This window comes from Pezoporus wallicus, unplaced genomic scaffold (assembly GCF_028554395.1).
Source record: "Pezoporus wallicus isolate ANWC-B61680 ecotype Strahan unplaced genomic scaffold, APGP_CSIRO_Pwel_v1 contig_8333, whole genome shotgun sequence".
In the NCBI taxonomy this organism is placed as follows: Eukaryota; Metazoa; Chordata; class Aves; order Psittaciformes; family Psittacidae; genus Pezoporus; species Pezoporus wallicus.
This window is the reverse complement of record NW_026637037.1, coordinates 2,235,763-2,257,184: the sequence shown is the minus strand read 5'-3', so window position 1 is coordinate 2,257,184 and position 21,422 is coordinate 2,235,763. Positions and strand designations below refer to the sequence as shown.

Below are 21,422 nucleotides of genomic sequence, written 5' to 3'. Positions count from 1 at the left end.
AAATTAGGGCAAGCCCACCTACGGAAGTATTTTGGTTTTAATAATGCTTCCTGTATTTATACATATAGTTTCAGAAAGTTTTATTAGAGTGTGTGATGTTGGTGTTTTATTTGTAAATTTAAAGTGATAGAACACACTGAAGTTCTGGAAATGCCAAACCTTTCATTTGTGCTCAAGCCAAAGTTCAGTTTTATTTTCACTATGACATTTGCTATCTGAAGTGTTACAAGTGACTTGACCTTAAAATTACGTTGATTTTAGTTCATTGAAAGGGTTGGCCTTTCCAGTTCCAACTTGACACCAACGGGGCATATGGGACAAGGCAGACGTGCATGCCTGTGACTTCATGTGAAAGCCAATTAAAAACATATCTATGTGATGAATCTAAATATTTCCATTTTGATGACATGGTAGGCATCAGTTAAAGGCAATCATGGTGGATTCTGACATTTTAATTTTGGGTTCAAAGCCAATTATAGATGTAATTAAATAAAGTAATGTCCAGGCAGCCAAACTGTCTGATTTACATGTCTTACTGGTGTTTGCAGGTTGTTTTTAATACAGGTACCTGTGCACACCACTTGGAGGATGTAGAAATGTGGTGAAAAAATGGTTTATATTTATTATGAATATTAGACTCTGTGCCGTTTTCAGATAGGTTTTTTGGTACCTAGGTTATTTATTAACATATTGCTGCACACTTTCCTTGGGTCTTTGTTGTGTTTCTCTTAGCTATGCTCTGAGAGGCCTTATTTCAATTGAAGCTGCCTCTTTTGGAATGACCTGTGCTAGCCAGGGTTTTCTTGGTCAACAGAACATTTGAGCAGCTTGAAGGGAACTAATCATGCTTCTTTATAGGAGATGCATCACTGAAATTTGAGCTACTCTTTCTCAAGATGGAGATGTTTGATTGTGCTGTGTGTTCTACCCAGCCTTGGGAGAGCTCCTCGTATTGCCCAGCTGTATCTCGATCAGTTGATGGAGGAATGATAATATTATGCTCTGAAGGGAGCTCTTTGCAGCCTTGAGGTGAAAGGATGCAAGGCAGGACACCTCTTCGTGGGTGATGAGAATTAGACTAAGAAATATGCAGAGGGGTTTAGTGAGAAGGAATAATAGAACAGGCACTGCAAAGAACAAACAAGCGAAATAGGTGATCTTAAGATCCTTTCCAGCCCTAACCATTCTATGGTTCTGTTGCTGAATTTAACAATCGAAGCATTATCCTTTACTGTTAGGATCTATACTAGCATGTTAGCTCATCAGGAAATGCTTGGTTTTGCCTTGATTGTGAAGTGCGTCCTCTGAAACCCGAGTCTATTCTGCTCTTAACAACAAGCTGCTTCCCTTGCAGGCATATATAGCATCCATGCAAAACTCGTGTGAAAGTAAGTAGAAGTGTTAGAATAGGTTATTAAAAATGTAGATCCATCATGTGAGTAAAAGAAGCTTGGAAGTATAAAAAGAGGTTTTACACCTGGAAGTTATTACGGTTATTTAGATTGCATGAGAATAATAACCAATTGTTTTTGAAGATGTATGACACATTTATGAAAAACCTTGAAGGATAAATGGATCTTTTTAGTATGCTATTTCCACAAAGGGCTCCATGAATAAAATAATAGTGAGAGAACTCTCAGTGGATGCTGAATGCTGCTAATTGATGAAATTATTACTTATTACACTGCAACTGAACTCTGCTTCGAAACACTATTTTCAGTATGATTTTTGGGGAATGACAGCTGAAATGGAAGAGGCTTTGTATTGAAAGTGAATAGTGATAATTTCTTGATATCTTGGAAATGAAGGATATTTCAATGACAGTTAAAACTGAGAAAAGTGACTTTATTTTAAGTGCTTGGAATATTGCTATGAAAATAAACCAAACTTTTCTGAAATCATTAAAGTAGACTTCATGCGGCTTTATGAGGCATTTTAAAAACAATTGTAAGTGTTCTTATTTCTAATAAAGCAGCCAGTTATTTAAGTAAGCAGTTTTCCTGTTATGTCACAAGTTAAGCTTACAAATGAGATTTGGGAAGTAAGGTGTAGCCATTGCGTTTAGGAAAACTGATTGTAAATGAAATCAGCATTGAAGAAGTACTCCATGTCTTACTACTTAGGGCAAAAATGGGAATGAGTCCCAGGTTTGCCTTTGGTTTTGTAGTGATGAAATGAAAGCCTGCTGTCTTTGGTGTGTCATTTTAGCTCTTAAGGAATGTTATCAGTAATTGGTGTGAGGATCTGTGTGCAAACTATCACATGTAGTGTAATATTTTGGGATATAATTCCAGGTGAATACACGATCTGATTCCAGCCTTAACAAATCTGTTCAGCAGCACTGGAGGTCTATCTCCCTCTCTGTCAACCTCTGCAGTCTTCAGAGCCTGAGGACAAAGGAAGCTTATGCAAATCCACTCACACGCTTGCGTTTGTGTGCTAAAAGAGGAACACAAGATGGGACGTTACAGGTTGTTCCCAGAGTTGTTCTGCTTCCATTTGAAAGCTGTGTTAGATATTGCTCTTTTTCAGTTCCAGTTGAAAACACAGTGTTTTCAAGGTTTTGATAAGCTCATACGTAGCTCTTCAAAACAGATGGAAGTGAGATAGTGACAAAAAAGTTAGGAGGCAAAAAAATACTCCAGCAAGATAACCACAGCAGAAGCTGATGTAGAAATGAATACAGAACAAACTCCACCCCCCAGAAAAATATTATCTTGTCTCAAATTTACAGTCTGAGTAAAATGTCAGCAGTTGCCAATACTACAGATTGCTGAAGGGCCAATTCCTCTTTGCTAGGATGCCATAAGAATTGATTTTTAGGATATTTGTTCGGAAGTATAGTGAAGTAGCTTGCAGGATGCCAAACCTTGGCCCCAGGTGAGGAGATAAGATTGATTTATGAACCCCAAGAAGTACTCAGCACAAAAGCAAAGTTAGCTCATTTTGAACTCCCAACAGAATGTTCTCTATGCACTTAATCAATGAGTCCTTAATGAATAATACATAAGCAGTCTTGGGGGCGGGGTCAAAAGTCTCTTAGTGCTGGAGCAGTGTTCTTGTCGTGCTTTTCTCTGATTTGCTTTTGTGATCTTCGCTGAGCAGCTAATCAGCTCAACTTCATCTAGGTTTGCCTTCCATCACGGTCAGTGGGCAGGAGGTCTTCTCTTTCCAGGGAGACTCCAGTAACCATTTAACTGTTAGGCGAAAGTGTTGCTCCTGTAGTTTCCTGTGACTCTTCCCCCTTTCCTCCCTATGTCTCGCATGGAAGCTAGGAAACTCGTGCATTTGAGTTAAGCATTTAAATTCAGAGTTTCAGGCTGAGAACCATCATCCTAGAGGATGCGCAAAGGCTGCCAAGCAGTGTGCAAGTCCAGGAGGACAAGAGGGAATGGATTCAGACTTAAACAGGGGAAGTTCAGGTTAGATCTAAGGCAGAAGTTCTTCCCTGTGAGGGTGCTGAGGTGTTGGCACAGGGTGCCCAGAGAACCTGTGGCTGCCCCATCCCTGGCAGTGTTCAAGGCCAGGTTCGACAGAGCCTTGGGTGACATGGTCTAGTGTGAGGTGTGGAACTGGATGATCTTAAGGTCCTTTCCAACCCAAACCAGTCTGGAATTCTAGGAGCTGCTGTGGTTGTGTAGTTGTGTACCCCTTGTCTAGTTAGTGTTTTGTGATACCAAGCTGGAGGGTCCTGCTTGGCATTCTGGCAGCTGTGAATCCCTCCTCATTGCTGACTAGGACATGGATCTTCCGCTGTTGGAGTCAGCCCTTGCTTACAAACCTTACCTGTCTGTGAATGTCTGTCTTTGCTCATGAAAAGTGAGCAAATAATACCTTGAAGAAATGCTGACCTCCAGTCAAGTTGAAGGAGGTAAAGACCAAATCCGCATTGTATTGCTGGTTCTTCTGGCATGTTTCTGAAGGTGTCAGCTGGAGATGAGCAGGAAGATAAAGCACTTATATGTAGGGTATATGTAGGGTACTTTTGCTTTGCATCATTCTAGTATAAATAATGTTCTTGTTACTCTGCAGTATTTGCTGCTGCTCATGCCAAACCACAAATAAAGGGATGCTGATCCAAGTGTTGGTTAATGTTTCCATCCTAATTGAAATATGGCTTTTGGGGCTTGTATCTTCTAGCCTAGGAAAGAGAGCTTTGTCCTCTCAGCAAGATGGGAATTTAATTTCTGTAGAAGTCCAATACTTAAATTTTTCTGCCCCTTGGAATTCCAGGCTTTAGGATCATTACAGTAGGATTATAGGAGACCTACTTAACTCTAGTTTTAGAAAACCTTATAAATGATAACAATAGTAATTCTTCCCTGTTTAGAGGTCTCAGAGCAGAAATGCAATTTGGGTTAATAAGTAAAAGAGTTGGAAAATAATGCTGCTACACATGCACCCTTTATAAAGTGTTTTAAAAATAAGTGTTCTATATCAGCATGTGACAAAGTATGATAGATCAGATTCCAAATGTTTGCTGGCACATTTTCAGGTTGGGCAGCCGAATCTGATTATCCTATTTATTTTTGAGAGTATTACTTCTGCCTCGTGCCCACACATTTCTAGAATCCCAGACTGGTTTGAGTTGGAAAGGACCTTAAGATCATCCAGTTTCAAGCCCCTGCCATAGGCAGGGACACCTCACACTAGAGCAGGTTGCTCTAAGCCCCTGTGACCAACCTGTCCTTGAACACTGCCAGGGATGGGGCAGCCACAGCTTCTCTGGGCACCCTGTGCCAATGCCTCAGCAAAGAGCTTCTGCCTTAGATCTAACTTGAACTTCCCCTGTTTCAGTTTGAACCCATCACCTCTTGTCCTATTGCTACAGTCCCTGATGAAGAGTCCCTCTCCAGCATCCTTGGAGCCTCCGTCAGACACTGGAAGCTGCTCTGAAGTCTCCACGCAGCCTATTTTAGCAGCAATTCAGCAATATTTAAAGTCAATAAGGTTTAAAAATTAAAAATATTTAGTAAGAGTAAAGAATTCCAAGGAATTGCTTTGTCTTCGCTATTATCACTTGTATGTGTGTCATCTATAACTCTTGTGATGCCCTGTGTATTTATGGAATGTCATATTTCTTTGCTTAAGGGTGTCGACATTGGGTGACTGTGTGCTTCTGCTTAAGAAGATGCCCTGTTAAAAGGCAAAGGAGAAATCCTCATATCATTATTTTTTCAATTATCAGACATTTAATAATATTTTAACACTTCATAACTTCATGTATCAAACCCTTACTCTTTATAGCATAGAGTCAACAAATCCTTCATATTTCCATTTTCCTTCTACATGCTGATTTCCCTTTTTGATGAGGATGCTCTGATGTCTACACAAGCTTCCTAGAAATAAGTCATTTCATTGTGAGCTTTGTATTTTACCACTGTATTAAACAGTCAGTACTGAAATCTTTTGGTACAAGTTTGCACATTGGTGTACATAGGTAAGTTTACTCATTGCTTCTTAATGTTGCAGCAGATTTAGAAAGTTGAGTTGGCACGTTCTTGGAGCAGATACAAACGTTCACATGTGTTTCCAGCACTGAATGTACTGGAACTTTTGGATGCAGATTGTCACTCTCATCCTTACATTTCAGGTTCATTTATTGGACTTTGAAAATCACCTTTTAACAAAGTTTCCAGAACATTGCTGCGGTCAGCTAAAACTAGTTCCACTGATTTTGCCAATGATTAAACTTAAAGCAGTAATAGCTGCTAATGCTGATTTCTCTCCTATGATCAAAAAAGTCAGTGGAGCATTCACTTTTCATTAACTGACATGTCTCTAATGCAAGTTTGGGTTTTGGTTAAGCAAAACCCCACAATTGAGGGTTCAAGTGGGACATTTAGTTATGGGGATACAATGGCCTAGTTTTGGGTTTGGCACTAAGTTTGTTTCCAAAGTCAACCGAGCTTGCTTTCTTTTTCAGTCTGTTTGTCCTCTTGCAGGAAAATAGAAGTGAGAAGTAAATGCATGTGTATGATAATGATCCTTTTTGCTATGAGATATTAATTAAATGACTGTCTATATGAGTGAGCAGTTACAAATGTTATTTAGTATTCCTCCTGTAGCAGAGCAATTTGATGCACAAGTGATCAAGGCAGACATAAATATTACAGCGAGGAAACCAAGAGCTTCTGTTATACCTGCAATGCGAACCTAAGTATTTTCTAAAGCTTTACATTTTGATTTGTAAAGAAGGAAGATAATTTTACTACTAAGATGAGTAAAGGTAACTTCAGAGTGTAGGGGGTTTCACAGACTCTGGAGACCATGTGTGTGCTGACTTTTGAAGTAACAGCAGTCATCATGCTAAGAATCAAGGCTGTGACATGAATTGCTCTGTTTCTTTGCACTTAGCCAACGGGTTGAATGATTAAAGAATGTCCAGTTAGAGAGAAAATGTACTGAACTGTTAAATATAAGTGTAGAGGATAGCTGCACCAAATGTTAAACCCTTCCATTTCTAAAGGCTGAAAATGAAATCACATTTTAGTCAACAAAATGAATACATAACAGTGAATTCAACTTGGAGTAGATCCATGAGAGCTGTGCTTTGCTATGCCTTCTATGAATTTGCTATATTAACCCTCATACCTTTTGATGTAAAGTATTGTTTGCAGTGAGAAAATGTGATCTTACCACAGAGTAGGGTGTTCCTGGAGAAGCCTCAGATCTGGGAACTTCATCTGATGGTACGGTGGAGTTTGAGCCTGCTTTAAGCTGTGTGGCTTTTAATGTATATATGCTTGTGTTAAATACGTGAATAACTCATTGAATGCTGGGATGCTATTTGGATACTTAGGCATGAAGAGTGAGTATTTGCTTTGGTTTTTCCTGTGAGGGTCAAGGTGCTTCTGCAGTGATTAGTTGTGTCAAGAAGTTTCATGCAGAGTTTCCAGCAGCATCATTTACCACCCAGAGCTCTTCCAACGGAGAAGAGTGGTTGGTGTCTATGGGAAGCAAGTAACACTCTTTGTTTTCTATTGTAATAAACCTCTTTAGTGACTGTAGTGACAGGACAAGGGGTAACGGGTTAAAACTTAAATAGGGGAAGTTTAGGTTGGATATAAGAAGGAAATTCTTTCCTGTGAGGGTGGTGAGGCACTGGAATGGGTTGCCCAGGGAGGTTGTGAATGTGCCATCCCTGGCAGTGTTCAAGACCAGGTTGGACGAGGCCTTGGGTGATATGATTTAGCGTAAGGTGCCCTTGCCCACGGCAGGGGGTTGGAACTAGATGATCTTAAGGTCCTTTCCAACCCTAACGATTCTATGATTCTATGATTCTTGGAATTGACAGTAACACCTAGCAGAAATGCGTTGCTGAGGTAGAAACATCAAGCTCAATCTGAAAGTTAAAATATGAGGAAAGCAGGATTGTGAAATTTTGCTATTTTGTTAATCTGTAATGCTTTAACTTTGCTTCTGTAACAAAGTGCATGAAGAATACCACAGCTTTGTTAATACAGACATATTTGTAACCAAGACTTGCGTGGCTTTTGTGGGAGTGTTCTTTTTGTTAACAGACAGTATTTGCATACTGCAGGGAAATCTGAAGACTGTGAAAATCCGTAGTGGTTAAACTGGTTTGGAAACCTCACTTTCCAAGTATCTAGTAACAGATGTAGGACTACACCTCTGAGATGCTGGTATGCTATGATATTATTACAATATAAAGAGTAGTCTTACTCTCATTAGAGGCTGTGTAAGGAGTGCAAGAAGCTGGAAAGGGGTTTGTTTTTGTTCTGAGATAAAAGCAGGCTGTCTTAGGGGGAAAGCCAAAGTTACGTGGAAGATGAAGATGTAGTATTTAAGTGCTGTGCTGAAGGCAGGGAGCTGTCAGTGTGCAGCTAGATGATGTTTACCACAAGATCATCTATTGGCCTTTGAATTCTTGTTCTTTATGAATGGCTTATATGGCTCAGAGGAGAAATAAGTCTCATGACTAAAAGCTGAATCTTTTCCCAGGTATGTTTCACCTCCCCCCTTGCCCATGTGCACACCAGGATTCGGGGTCAGGCCTGTTGGCTTCTCAGCCACTGTCTCACAGGAGGCTGCAGCTCTGGTGCTCCTCTGGCATGTTTCCTCGTCTCTGCACAGAAATAGAGCCCCATCTTCCAACTCTTTGGGCCTTGAGGACTTTGTTTTGAAGATACCATAATAATGTAAATTGCCAGTTCTTGGGCGTGGACACAGAGGGTCACTTGAAGAGTTTATCCTTTCTGAGAGAGGTGAGAGGCTTGTGGCCTGTCACACTGTGATAAACTGAGATTGAAGCGTGTTTGCAGTCAGCTTGTCACTTTGCTCACGTGTGCAGCTCTTTGTCTTAGTAACAGAAAACATATCTGGTGATACACAAAGTAATCCTTTGAGGGTTTCCCTTCTGAGTCCCATGCTGTCTGGGATCCTTTCTAGTTCTAGAATTGGGTTCTCCAAAGGCTGACCACGCTATTCCCCTGACATCTGTGGTTGTTTCACATTACATCGAGTTTTCTCTATACTTCATTGCCTCTCAAAGCAGGCCTAAACTCCTGTGAAAGCAGTCTTCTCCTTTTTGAAAGGTTTTGGATGAATTCCTAGGATGTGTTACCAGCCAGCTTATATAAATTGCTTGTAAGGATTCTCATCAGCTCAGATTTTCAGTAAGGAAATGCTCATTTGATACAAGGAGCTATTCTACCATATAGAAGCATGAGGGAGAAATCCGTATTTTCCCATATTCTTTCTATGCTAAGCAATAACACAGACCTGGCTTCTGGAAAACAAGACACTAGAGGTATTGTTTTGAGATCTTGTGTATCTTTTAGTGCCAGAAGCTCCCCCAGGACTAGAACTTGCTCATTTGGTAAGGAAGCTTCCACTTGCAATAGTTCGTAACTTTACGTGGCATTTGAAGTGCTGCATCTAACTGCTAGTGCTTCATGCAGCAGAGTGAATGCAAGAGGTAAAATGTGAACTAGGCAATTCAGATAAGATATTAATAGAAAGTGCTCGTGCCTTAGTCATCTTTTCCTTAACTGAGATGATAGTTGAACAAAGTCATTACTCTGGGTCAGCTAATCTCATGAAAACAAATACTTGGAGATTGAGATCTTTGGTCTTTGACTGACTAACAACAATAAAATTAACTTCATGTTCAGATGTACTAGAAAATATCAGGAAAAAAAAGCAAACCCGGTACTTGTTTCTGTCAATAAATGAACACTTGCATAGCTTTGAAATGAATTGTTTACTGTGCTCATTACCCTCAGAAAAAATAAATACGTTCTCATTATGTTCACTTGGTGAACATATGTATCTTGCAATGCATTTAATGTTACTTGCTGTGAGGGAGATTACAACTCTTTTTAAGGAAATTGGGTAGATTAATGGAATGGGGTGGGTTAAATGGCTCTCCACATGGATTCCCTGGCATGCCCAGCCTACTCCTGGATTTTAATTGATGTATGTGAAAGCGTTTAGCTGAGGATGCTCTGTGAAGGAGCTGGAGTCAACCAGGATCTAACCTGTGTATTGCAGGGGCTGTAGATGTGCTATATGCTAAGCCACTAACACATGGGATGACATTTTATGCCCATAATCATAGTCTGCATGTGAAGAATTGCATTTTAGCAGCTTCACTGAAGCTCTGTGTATATTGAGCTGTGGTGATCAAGTGTTTTGGGGCTGCTCATAAGAAACTTCCCCAACAAACCAGAGAAAGTGGACAGAATTAATGAAAAGAGCAAAATATTGCTTTGTCTTATTAAGAAGCCTGTACAGTTTTAATACCACAGCCTGTGGCATTAGCACGAAGAGGGGTTTTCTGATCCTTATTCTGGCTTTGAATTACCAGTAGCAAAGATAGACTTACATAGAATCACAGAATGAACCCAGATGGAAAAGACCTTCAAGATCATAAAGTCCAACCATTACCCCGGGACTGCCAAGGCCACCACTAAATCTTGTCCCATGAGGGTTATGAAGGATTAAATACTCCTGGTGTAACTCACTGATTTCAGTAGAGTTCTTCCAAGAAGAGCTTTCAAAATTTGGAATAATGTCATCTATTTTACTAAGACAATGTGAGACCTGCAGGACTTTCTGGTGACTGCTTGAATTTACTGCAGTCCCACCTTTTTCTTAACGCTATGCCCCCTCTGTCTATCGTGTCCTGTCCTCACCCCACAGCTCTGGTTAGTTTTGGAGCATTTCTAATAAGCATAGTGCTTCCATAACTTCATATTTTATGTTGATGAATGTGCATTTAATTAAAAAATGGGATTTAATTGCAATAGCTGCTTCTGATTTCAGCTAAACTGGTGACTATGTGAGATGGGAATGAGCTGGGTGTGACGCTTTTAATGGAATTAAAAAGGCAATGACATTTCTATACCAGAAATTTCTGTCGGATCCCTGTAGAGTGCGTGCCAAGCCTGGCTTGATTTACCAGAAACTGTCATTTCAGAAACAGGGCTTCCAACTGCAGGATGTGTCCTACCCCAAATGGCTGCCTTGGAATCACTTATTTTGAGTAATACTAATTCAACTTCTTGATGAATTCCTCACTGTAATGATAAGACATGCTGGTTTAAAACTTTTACAGCTTTTTCATTAATAGATGATGGTGCAGATTAGAGCTAGTATTTTATTTTTTGTGGAGACTTTTTAATCACAGCCTTTAAAGTAGAAGCTGAGCAATAAACATCTAATAAATAGCTTATCCCAAGTTTTTTCTCAGAAGCTATGTTACTGTGTTGGCGCAGCCCAACGTAACTGTTTAGCACTAAAGTCTCAAGATTTAAAACCAGTAGCTATCGCACTGAGAACAACTGGCATCTGTGCATTACATATGAGTAGGATATATTTTAGGGATACATTTTAGGATGATGTTTTGGCATAGGTTTAAAATGTAATAAACAACTTGGGTTTCGAGTTCTGCATTACTGTATGGAGATCTTCAGTTTTCCAGTGTCTGAAGAGGGCTCCAAGGATGCTAGGGAGGGACTCTTCATCAAGGACTGCAGTGATAGGACAAGGGGTGATGGGTTCAAACTGAAACAGGGGAAGTTCAGGTTAGATCTAAGGCAGAAGCTTTTCCCTGTGAGGGTGCTGAGGCGCTGGCACAGTGTTCAAGACCAGGTTGGACACAAGGGCTTGGAGCAACCTGCTCTAGTGTGAGGTGTCCCTGCCCGTGGCAGGGGGTTGGAACTGGATGAGCTTTAAGGTCCTTTCCAACTCAAGCCAGTCTGGGATTGTATGATTCTTGGAACCTAAATCAATATATATTAGTCAAAATGAATACATTCTCTTATAGAAGAGGGTGTGCTAGGGAATTAAACCATTCTTTAAGAATTCTTTAGCTTATAATAATCTTTGTCTTTTAAAAGGCATAAAAGAAACCATTGTCAAGAGTTATTATTAAAGGAATTCCTTAAGGCAGTCATATTTGAGGGAGTCATTGCAATATATGTTGAGTTGTGTTCTGTAGGTACAGACCGCTTGGCTTTCCTCCCAAAATGAAGTTTTCAGATTGATATGGAATTAATTCCTATGGAAATAACGACAGGTTAATACTTTGGTGGGGCCCATAATCATCAGTGTTGTGCAAAATTGCAGGCTTTACTATGAACTTACATGTTGTGCAGCTATTCCACAAGTGTGTACCTGATGTGGGCTGAATGTACTTCTGTCTACTTACTCATACCTCTCTTTCTTTCTCCATCAACATAGTATCTAAATAGATTTCTACAAAAATATGTGATATTCTGATTTGCAGCCATTAATGATAATAGATTTGTACCTACTTTATTTTTAATGACATGAATCTGGCCATTTATATAAAACACTTAATATATAATGTATAGGTTTTCCTCTACTATACAAATAGCATCTTAATTTGAAACCCAAAGCTCATACAGCTCTGAGAAGTGGTGTGTTATGTACCCACCTCCTTCACTGGGGAACTTGAGTCTTGCCCTTTCAACATTTGGAGAGATCAAACAGCAGCTCATCTGGCAAGAAGGACAATTTATATATCAGAATAAGCATGGGGTTGCGACCAGCAAGATCACAGATGCCCAGATAATGCTCCTCACTGCTGAGGCTGGGTGTCTCAGGATTCCTTTCTTGCATGTCCAGGGTGGTTTATCTGTATTTAGCTGAGTGCCTGCATTAAGTGTTAATTGCAAAACTCCCCCTGGAACTTTCTCCTCAGTAATTTTCCACTTCTTGGCTGACCTACCTGAATGTATTTGTTACGTTTCCTAAATGTCTGACTAGCCATAAGCTGTGGAAAACCATCAAGGGAACTGAAATGAATAGGAAGAAAACACCCTCACTAATTTCCTTTTCTGACAGCTTAACAGACCCAAAAGTATTTATATTACGTTCCCATTTAGGCAGTTAACTTCTGAGTGGTTCTTAAACACCAGGGACTTGGAGCTAGAACAACCACCTTGGTCAGCAATCCAAGATTTAGGCAGATAGTGTATTAGGTAGTGGGAATATAAGGAAGTTTGATATAGTATATGTGCTCTGTGCCAGTATTGTTTGGGATTTAATTCTGGGACATGCTGCGCCACATAGTCCTTTTGGATTTCTGCAACTGTCGCACTTGGAGCCATGCTCCTGCTGCAGAATTCCAACAGGAGCAAACATATGGGGATTCTTCCGTCCTTGGCTTGCCCCGCCATTTGTTCCATGGTTTAAACCAACTGGTGCTGTACCCAGTGGAGTACATCTGTTGCAGTTTATTACTAGACATTTGCAATTCATTTCACTTTGCTACAATAATTATAATATTCATGGCCAAGGGTACTGCATGAAGCAATTACAAAAGAGAATAGGCAGAATCTTGCTTGAGTGTATGTGTGATTCAGGACCTCCTGCTTGGTTTGGGTGCTTTGGTTACTCACCAGCCTGTCACCAATGAGTCAGACGTGTTCTGACAGTTGAGTTTGATCATCCTGAGAAATTAAGGTAGCAACTGAGATGCTGTGACATCCCTGATGTAAATGTCCCTGCTCTGTTTTAATTACGAATGAAAGAAATTAGCATAAACCACTGGTGAATGTATTTGGTTGCTACATCTGGGGAACACCCAGAAATGGAGCAGAGTCTTTGCTGCTGAATTCCAGAAGCACATCTGATAACACCCTCAAACTCTTCCTGGTAACATTAACAGCCCATAGGCAGCTAAATAGTCTATACCTTTTGGAATGTTGTACCCTATTTATATATGCCCAATGTCTCTACGTGCTTCAGGCAAGCTGGGAGTTACTCCATTGGGCTCTGTTGTTGTTTGCAGCTAAAAGTTTGAAGTTGGTGAGATTTCTGTTTTGTGGGAAGAATTGTTGAGTCCTGAGTAAAAAGTTGATTAGGAAGTGACCCCTTTGGATAAATAAAAGTCCCCCAAAACATCAACACCATAAAATCTTAATCCAACAAGTTACTTCTTAACCATTATAACCCACTCACACAAAAAATTGAAATATGGAAACATCTTGATCTAATATTCATAAGCCCATCATATTCATCATGTTCAGTCTCCATTTCTGTAAGTCAGTCTCGCACATCTTTCACATATAGTAACAGAATAAGTACAGCCTATTCACCACAGTAGAGAAGTGTAGTGCTAAAGTCAATTTGTTTTAAAGGAAGACTTACAAAATCAATTCCAAGAGTTACAACCAACACTGCATCTGGTTTGGTTCTCCATCACAGCTCTGAGTCTGAATCTGTCACTTGCACGCTGTTCACACTCACCCTTTGAATTAAATGAGGTCAGTTTTGCTGTGGAAAGCTGTCATTTACCTGATTTAAAGAAGAGGTTGGATTCCAAATCGCTGATTTGATTTTTCTTGTTATACTAGTGCCATGAAAGACATCACAAGCTTCACTCTGCCTGTATCGTCAGCCCATTGCTGTCACTTAAAAGTACACCTATATTCCCAACATTTCATAGGATCACAGAATCCCAAACTGGTTTGTGTTGGAAGGGACCTTAAAGCTCATCCAGTTCCAACCCCTGCCACAGGCAGGGACACCTCACACTAAACCATGTCACCCAAGGCTCTGTCCAGCCTGGCCTTGAACACTGCCAGGGATGGGGCAGCCACAGCTTCTCTGGGCACCCTGTGCCAGCACCTCAGCACCCTCACAGGGAAGAGCTTCTGCCTTAGATCTAACCTGAACTTCCCCTGTTTCACTGTGAACCCATCACCCCTTGTCCTATTGCTACAGTCTGTCGTGGTTTAAACCCAGTCAGGTAATTCGTTCGCTCACTTCCCCCCCTCCTTTCTTGCCCTCCCCCTGCTCTCGGAGGGACGGAGAGGAGAATCAAAAGAATGCAACTCCCACGGGTTGAGATAAGAACAGTTTAGTAACTAAGGTATAACACAAATCACTACTGCTACCACCAATGATAATAATGATAAAGGAAATAACAAGGGAACAGAATACAACACCTCACCACCCGCTGACCGATAACTCGCCCCCCAGGCCCAACCAAGCTCTGACCGATACCTCCTCCAACCCTGCAGTCTCCCAGCCCTTCCGGCTAACTCCCAGTTACATCCTGGGCATGACGTGCTGTGGTATGGAATAGCTCTTTGGTCAGTTTGGGTCAGGTGTCCTGTCTCTGCTTCCTCCCGGCTTCCCCTCCTCCCTGGCAGAGCATGAGGCTCACAAAGTCCTTGGCCAAACCAAAACATCTCTATCAGTTCTGTTCCCGAGCTGAAAGTCAAAACACTGCACTGCACAGGTACCAAGGAGGAGAAACATGACTGCTACTGCTGAACCCAGGACACAGTCCCTGATGCAGAGTCCCTCTCCAGCATCCTTGAAGCCCCCTTCAGACACTGGAAGCTGCTCTGAGGTCTCCACGCAGCTTCTCTTCTCCAGGCTGAACAGCCCCAATGTTCTCAGTCTGTCTCCATACAGGAGCTGCTCCAGCCCCTGGTCATCCTCGTGGCCTTCTCTGGACTTGCTCCAACAGCTCCATATCCTTCATATGTTGAGGACACCAGCACTGCACACAGTTGTTTGTGTCCTTTCGAATAAATCATTGTAGGAGAAGTGAAGTTAACCCGTCAGCTCACTGGGTGTTGAAGGAGGTTCTTTTTGTGAAGGGGAAGTTGGATTTTATACCGAAATAATGAAACACCCAGAAATAACCTGGATCCTTTAAAATATTTTTGCTTGTTTGACTTTGCGAGTGATATGATGCAGCAGAATTATATGTTTCTATATGCTGTGCATAACAAACATCTGGCAATGGATACCATTTTCATGGCTACTACATAGAATTCTGTTTTCTAGCACTCCTAGAAATGTCTTTAAATATTCATCACCTAAGTGGTGTGGACAAGACAGATCTGAACATACGAGTATGAAGTTGGGCTATAATGTTGCTTAATTGTGTTTTGGTTTGGCATAGCACTATTAATAAGTGTGTGAGGTGTTATTAAAGAGGCTTTGAGGCTTTTTGGGGAATTTTGCTTGTTTGTTAATAGTTTCTGTTCTCTTTCTACAGAACATTCTGGCTTTAAATCCCCGAAAACAGACGCATGCAACTCTCCATTCAACTGCAGCAAAGAAGCAAGTGAAGAAGCACTGGAAAAGGAATTCTGACAGAAGCTGTTCAGTAAGTGCACATTTATGATCGTACCTGAAACATGCAATAAATCATTGAGGCTGAAATCTTGGTTCTGTGAGAAATGCCAATTTTGTTTCCTTTGTCTTTCAGTAGCCAAATTTGGCTCCTACTTCTGTTCCTGTTGATAAAAAGTGACTTTGTGGTCAGCTCTTTACTTTTCAGAACCCAGTATTCAGTATTTCTGCCATTAAATATCATCATTTTCTCTCTTGGTATTTAGATTCCTAGTCTCAGTGTGAGATTTGCCTTAATCCTATCAGACTTTGTTGTCTTGTTGATCTCTCATTTGATTAGAAGGTTTGTAGTGATTTGGCTGTCTTCCTACAGATTCTCTTAGACAGTCCTCTAAATTCAGAAGGCTTTTAGGTAGACTGCTATGCCTGCAAACTCTTTTCTTTATGGGCATAATGTTAGCCAGTATGACCTACAAATACTTACTGGGAGGAGCAACCCCCAGAGCATCTTTAGCATTTTGATGCTACATATACTCTAATATAGTTCTTGGTTTATAGCATAGAATATAGCATACAGAATCTCTCTTACTGTAGCTCATATTGATAGAATCAAAGGATGCTTAAGGTTGGAAATAACCTTAAGATCATCCAGTTCCAAACCCCTGCCACAGGGAGGGACACCTCACACTAGACCATGTCACCCAAGGGCCTGTTCCTGTTTTCTTATTCATTGGCTTAGCTAATGATATAGTAACTGGAAACTAGTGTACGGGAAAAGCTTCTGTTTGTGAACAGGGAGGATGATTTTGAGATATCTGATACAGTTACTGCCCACAAGTGTGTTTTCCTGCTGCACACATAGTTGAGCTGCTCAGCGAGAAGCTCCTGGGCAGCTACAGTTTACATCATTATGTTTTGAGGTGACCTGAAATCAGTACCAGGTTGTAAACACCTCTCTTTCCAGAACCTGTTTGTTAGGAAGCTCAGGTGTCCATGCAGCAGGGCAGCTAGGCACTTGTGCAGTAACCTGATTAGTTGTTCAGTGTAGATTGTCCTAGTTAAACTTGAGACTGTAGCATACATGTATATACCTTCCCAGTGGGTGCATTAACACTGATTTTCTAGTGCTCCTGGGCTTTAAGATCTCTCTTGGTTATTTCTCAGTTTTCCCTCATTTCAGCCTTGTTTGATCTTTTTATTCAGTTGAGTCGTAGAATGTTTGATATGTGAAGATTTTGCTGTTAATTGTGAAGGTGCATAGCTTTCTAGAAACTGTCTCTCTTTCCGTGTTCCTGCTCTTAGCTGTGGGTGCACAGCTCATGGTGCGTCAGATGTTCTCGGATACCTAAGGTCTGAGCTTCTTGGGCTGTGCAGACAGTACTGATTTTGGGTTCATCTCTAGCTTGTGTGCCTTGGCTGGATTTTCATTTGAAAGAAATTCTGCATATTAGCAAATATTGCAGTATGATGTTTTGGCATAGGTTTAAAATGTAATAAACAACTTGGTTTTTGCATTCTGCATTACTGTATGGGGATCTTCAGCCTTCCAATATCTGAAGGGGGCTACAAGGATGCTGGAGAGGGGCTCTTCATCAGGGACTGTAGTGACAGAACAAGGGGTGATGGATTCAAACTGAAACAGGGGAAGTTCAGGTTGGATATAAGGGAGAAGTTCTTGCCTGTGAGGGTGCAGAGGCGCTGGCACAGGGTGCCCAAAGAAGCTGTGGCTGCCCCATCCCTGGCAGTGTTCCAAGGCCAGGTTGGACACAGGGGCTTGGAGCAGCCTGCTCTAGTGGAAAGTGTCCCTGCCCATAGCAGGGATTGGAGCTGGATGAGCTTTAAGGTCCTTTCCAACACAAACTATTCTGTGGTTTTATAACCTGTGCAATTATTAGAATCCTGAAATGTTGAGATCTGTTCATGTATTGCAACTTACAGGGTTAAAGGTTAGAGGTAAGCAAATAGGTGTATCTGTACATGTACACACCTTAGTCAGAAATAGTTCTTACACTTCCTATTATGATTTACTTGGAAGAATGTCCCTTTATTGAGTTTGCAAGTCATGATGAAAAATATGAAATGCAGAAGAAACTGTAAAAGGGGTGGTGCTTATTTTTAAGCCAGGAATACTCCTGGGTTTTAGAGTTTTCAAACTACTCAGAAATACGTAGCCTATTTTTACTGTGCACTGTACACAAATCACTATTGTGGTAGAAAAAACCCTACAAAACTCAAAAACTCCAACCTAAACAAGGTACCCCATCACATAAAAGGCATTCTGAAAACATGAGAGACTTTTACATACTCCAGATCATTGTTGTTGAATGGTTTTAAAAAGCAAGGAAGACAAAATGATAGAATCCTTTCCTAGCCTTCTTAAGATAAGAAGGGTAATATAGGACAGGAGACATTGAGCACAGTTTTCTGTCTAAAAAGCCAATGGCAGTAATGTTTAGGCCTGCTAATGAACAGGTCAACTCTGTTTGAAGTCCATAAGGAAGTTTGCTTTTCCCTAAAATCTGAATTGGGCTTTTAGCTTTGTGTTCTTTTAAAACTGTACTGAGCTGCCTGTGCAGAATTCCTTTAGAGGGAAGGTGGGAGTATGAAAATACAAAAGTAATTAAATTAACAGCTCTCAAAACTCTGAACAAAAGCTGCATCTGCTGAGGGATGCACACAGTGACTTTGTAATGTCTAATACACTTCCAGATGGCAGACTTACATATGTCCTCCAAATAATTACACAAGTGCAGTTTTAACTCCTGGCCTGCTCAGAGACACTTTGGGTTGCCCATTAACTGGGTTCTGAAGTGGAAACTCCATTGTCAAAATCTTACCTCAGCACTGGGAAAGCCTTCTAAAGGGAATGTTCAGTTATACTTGCAGGGAGTGCTATAGTTTATTTACTGTGTTGGTGACCAAATTTTGCTGTAAAAATGATTCATAGCTGTAGTTGCAAGATCAGTCAGCTTTCAGAAATGTTAGCTCAAGTTTTAGATCAGAATAGGTAAACTCTTCGTTGCTGAGTTGCCCTTGGTAACAGTGCTATACCAAAGCCTTAACACTGGTTTCTTCTGGGTCATGCTGAAAGGTGGTCTCAACACATGCCACTAGTCTGTTTGGGGAAACAAAGGTTTCTGGTGGTCAGAAGACATTCAAAGTAAAAGAGTTTTGACATGACTGTAGTAAATCCTGGAGAAGGAAACAAAATTTAGATCACATTGGGTCATCAGTTTACACATAAAACTAAAGCAGAGAAACAAACTGTGGAAACTGTAAGGACTTGATTTGATTTCAAGGTTTTGCTGGGTACTTGAGGATTTAGACGTCTGATTTATGTGTCTATTATTTCTGGCTTCAAACTCTCTATAATTCAATTTCTGTGTGCATTTTGTGCTTGCTGACATTTAAATTGTGATGGGCACACGTATGCATTTGTGTTAAACGCAGCACACTGAATTTCTTGCTTTATGAATAGGGTTTCTAAGCATTATAGGACAAGTTCTGTTTTTTCTTTGTAGATGTGCAGATTTGTTGTTATAATGAAATTCCCCTCTGCAACTCTTATAAATCCCTTCGTTACTGGGGAATTCAGTGGGAGACTGTAGTCTGGTCTATTTATGTAATCGTGGAATCATAGAATCAAACTGGCTGGAAAAGACCCTTAAGATGATAAAGCCCAGCCTTTAACCCAGCACTGCCAAAGCCACCACTAACCCATGGCACTGAGGGCTTTGTCTACATGGTGTGTGGTACCTGCTAAAGACAGGTGAGAGGGCATATACCCACCTATGTATTCCGACTTTCTTCAGTTTCTGGATTTAGGAATACTAGTAATAATTGCTCCAGATGAACAGTTGGACACAATTTCAACAAGACAAGAAAGGTGGAAAGGAAATGGGGTCTAAATTGGTTTGTAGCTAATTGCCATAGCCTGTAAGTGTATTGATTTTCAGGCTGCAGTTGCATTGTTCTTCATTTTGTACATTTGCTAAGCCCAGTCAGCATTGTGCAACAAGAGCCTTTCTTCCTTGAACAAAATCAGTTTTAACTCAGGTGGTCTGTGGTTTTGTTTGCAGGGGCCTCACTTCTGAGGCAAGTCTTTTGACTTTCCAGCCCTTAGAGAGAACCAAATTCTTGTGTGCAACATTAAGGTCCAACTACCAGATTGCTCTATGCTAATGGTGGAGAGTGAGATTTGCAGTTCATTGCAGGATGAAACTGATCATGTTCCTCTTTAAATTCGGAGAACAAGGTTACTCCCTTCAAACAGTAGTAATAAGAGCTGAACCTTCAAACTGCTTTCCACTTTGATTGTACTGCCATGGCTGTCACTATTCTATAGGAACATCTGGAAGTACCTCTTGTTGTACAATTGTCCAAGCTTACATAGAAAAACCTGTAAATAAGGTGATTCTTCCTCACCTATTAGTCTAAGGCATATCTAGTCTAATACTTAGACTATTAATAAGTCTAAGTGTTGCCTTCCAGTGACATGGAAAAATGCCATGTGATTTTTGTGCCCAATCCCATATCACAGTGAGCGAGTCACAAATAACTGGTTGAAGCAGAAATAGTGCCAATTGCAAAGAAGTAGATCTGAAACCCATTTCACCCAAGGCCTGAAATCAGGAACCTTCATGAAGAAATGTTTGTTGTTTTTTTTTTTTTCCAGGGAATAATGCGTCCTTTCCTAGACATGTCTTGATGATAAGATTAGGTATTTATGAGAAAGAAGCCCCAACATTGTAAAGCAGAGAACACTCATTAAGGGGAATCAACTCAATTATCCTCAGAATCCAAATGTATAGTTTACCTTTGCAAATATTTAGTTTTTTCTTCATTGCAGATGAATATGGGAGTTGAGCTCTTTGCTGAATGGATACACAATAGCAGATGTCTCTCTAATCGCTGCTGTATTCAAACATTAATTGGTAGAACATATGTAGAATTCTACTACTCTGAATAGGTATAGGATAGCAGCAGTCTTTTTAATCACATCACTATTCAGCCACTAATTGGAGTGATGATTAAGGGACATTAGAGGGAGCACTTTGACATCTGATTCTTTGAACTGATGTGTGCTCGGGCTGCACTGGATTCATCATGGCCAGCCTGATTTCTTCAGCTCTGATTCCTAAACGTGGCAAATACTGCATTAGGATCTATTGAGGTGATAAGGGAATCTACTGAGAATGATTCTTTAACTAGTGATTGGCTGTATATGCACAAAGTCTTCATATGAATAATACATGGGTTGCTGAGTATCAGAAAGAGCTGAGAAGTAGCAGCAAGATTTTCTCTTTCCTCAGTGTCAATAATTAAATATTAATACACATTTTAAAATGTAGCAGTTTAATCATTTAGCAGTCAAATTCCTACTCATGCATTTTTTAGGTTAACTAATTACTCTGCATTTGCTCATATCGATACCATATGCTGGCATTTATAACAGTTTTACTGGTATAAAGTGGTTTACATGTTTATAAATGACATCACTTGCGTGTCTCTAAGGAATGTATATTCTAATCCTGGAATTTTCTGTTTTATTTTAGTTTCAATGTCTTAAGGTGTTTTTATTAGAATATCTCAATAGCTCCTAACTTGCCTGGCTGGTACAAAGTGGTGCTTTTATGCACATTTTCTGTGTATCGCATTGTAAATCCTAGCTGATGGCAAGTTATGCTGAATTCTTTCTTAGTTCTCTGCAAAAGGTTTCTTCTGACCTTGTGGCTCTTCTGCAGTGCTGTGCAAATCCACTTCTGGCCTCTTTGATACCTCTGTTCAGAGTTCTTCAGGTTTGGTGTCCTTCAAATTTGATGTTAGATGATTCC

General features: G+C 40.5%; 1 protein-coding gene across 2 annotated transcripts in view; it reads left to right on the top strand.

Moving 5' to 3' along the window:
• Positions 1-21,422, top strand: part of DPYD (dihydropyrimidine dehydrogenase) — a 346,003-nt gene that overhangs the window by 7,907 nt on the left and 316,674 nt on the right. For both annotated transcript variants that reach the window (XM_057402775.1, XM_057402774.1), the window contains exon 2: positions 15,512-15,622. In XM_057402775.1, coding sequence (XP_057258758.1) covers positions 15,512-15,622 — 111 coding nt within the window. The remainder of the gene's footprint in view (positions 1-15,511; positions 15,623-21,422) is intronic.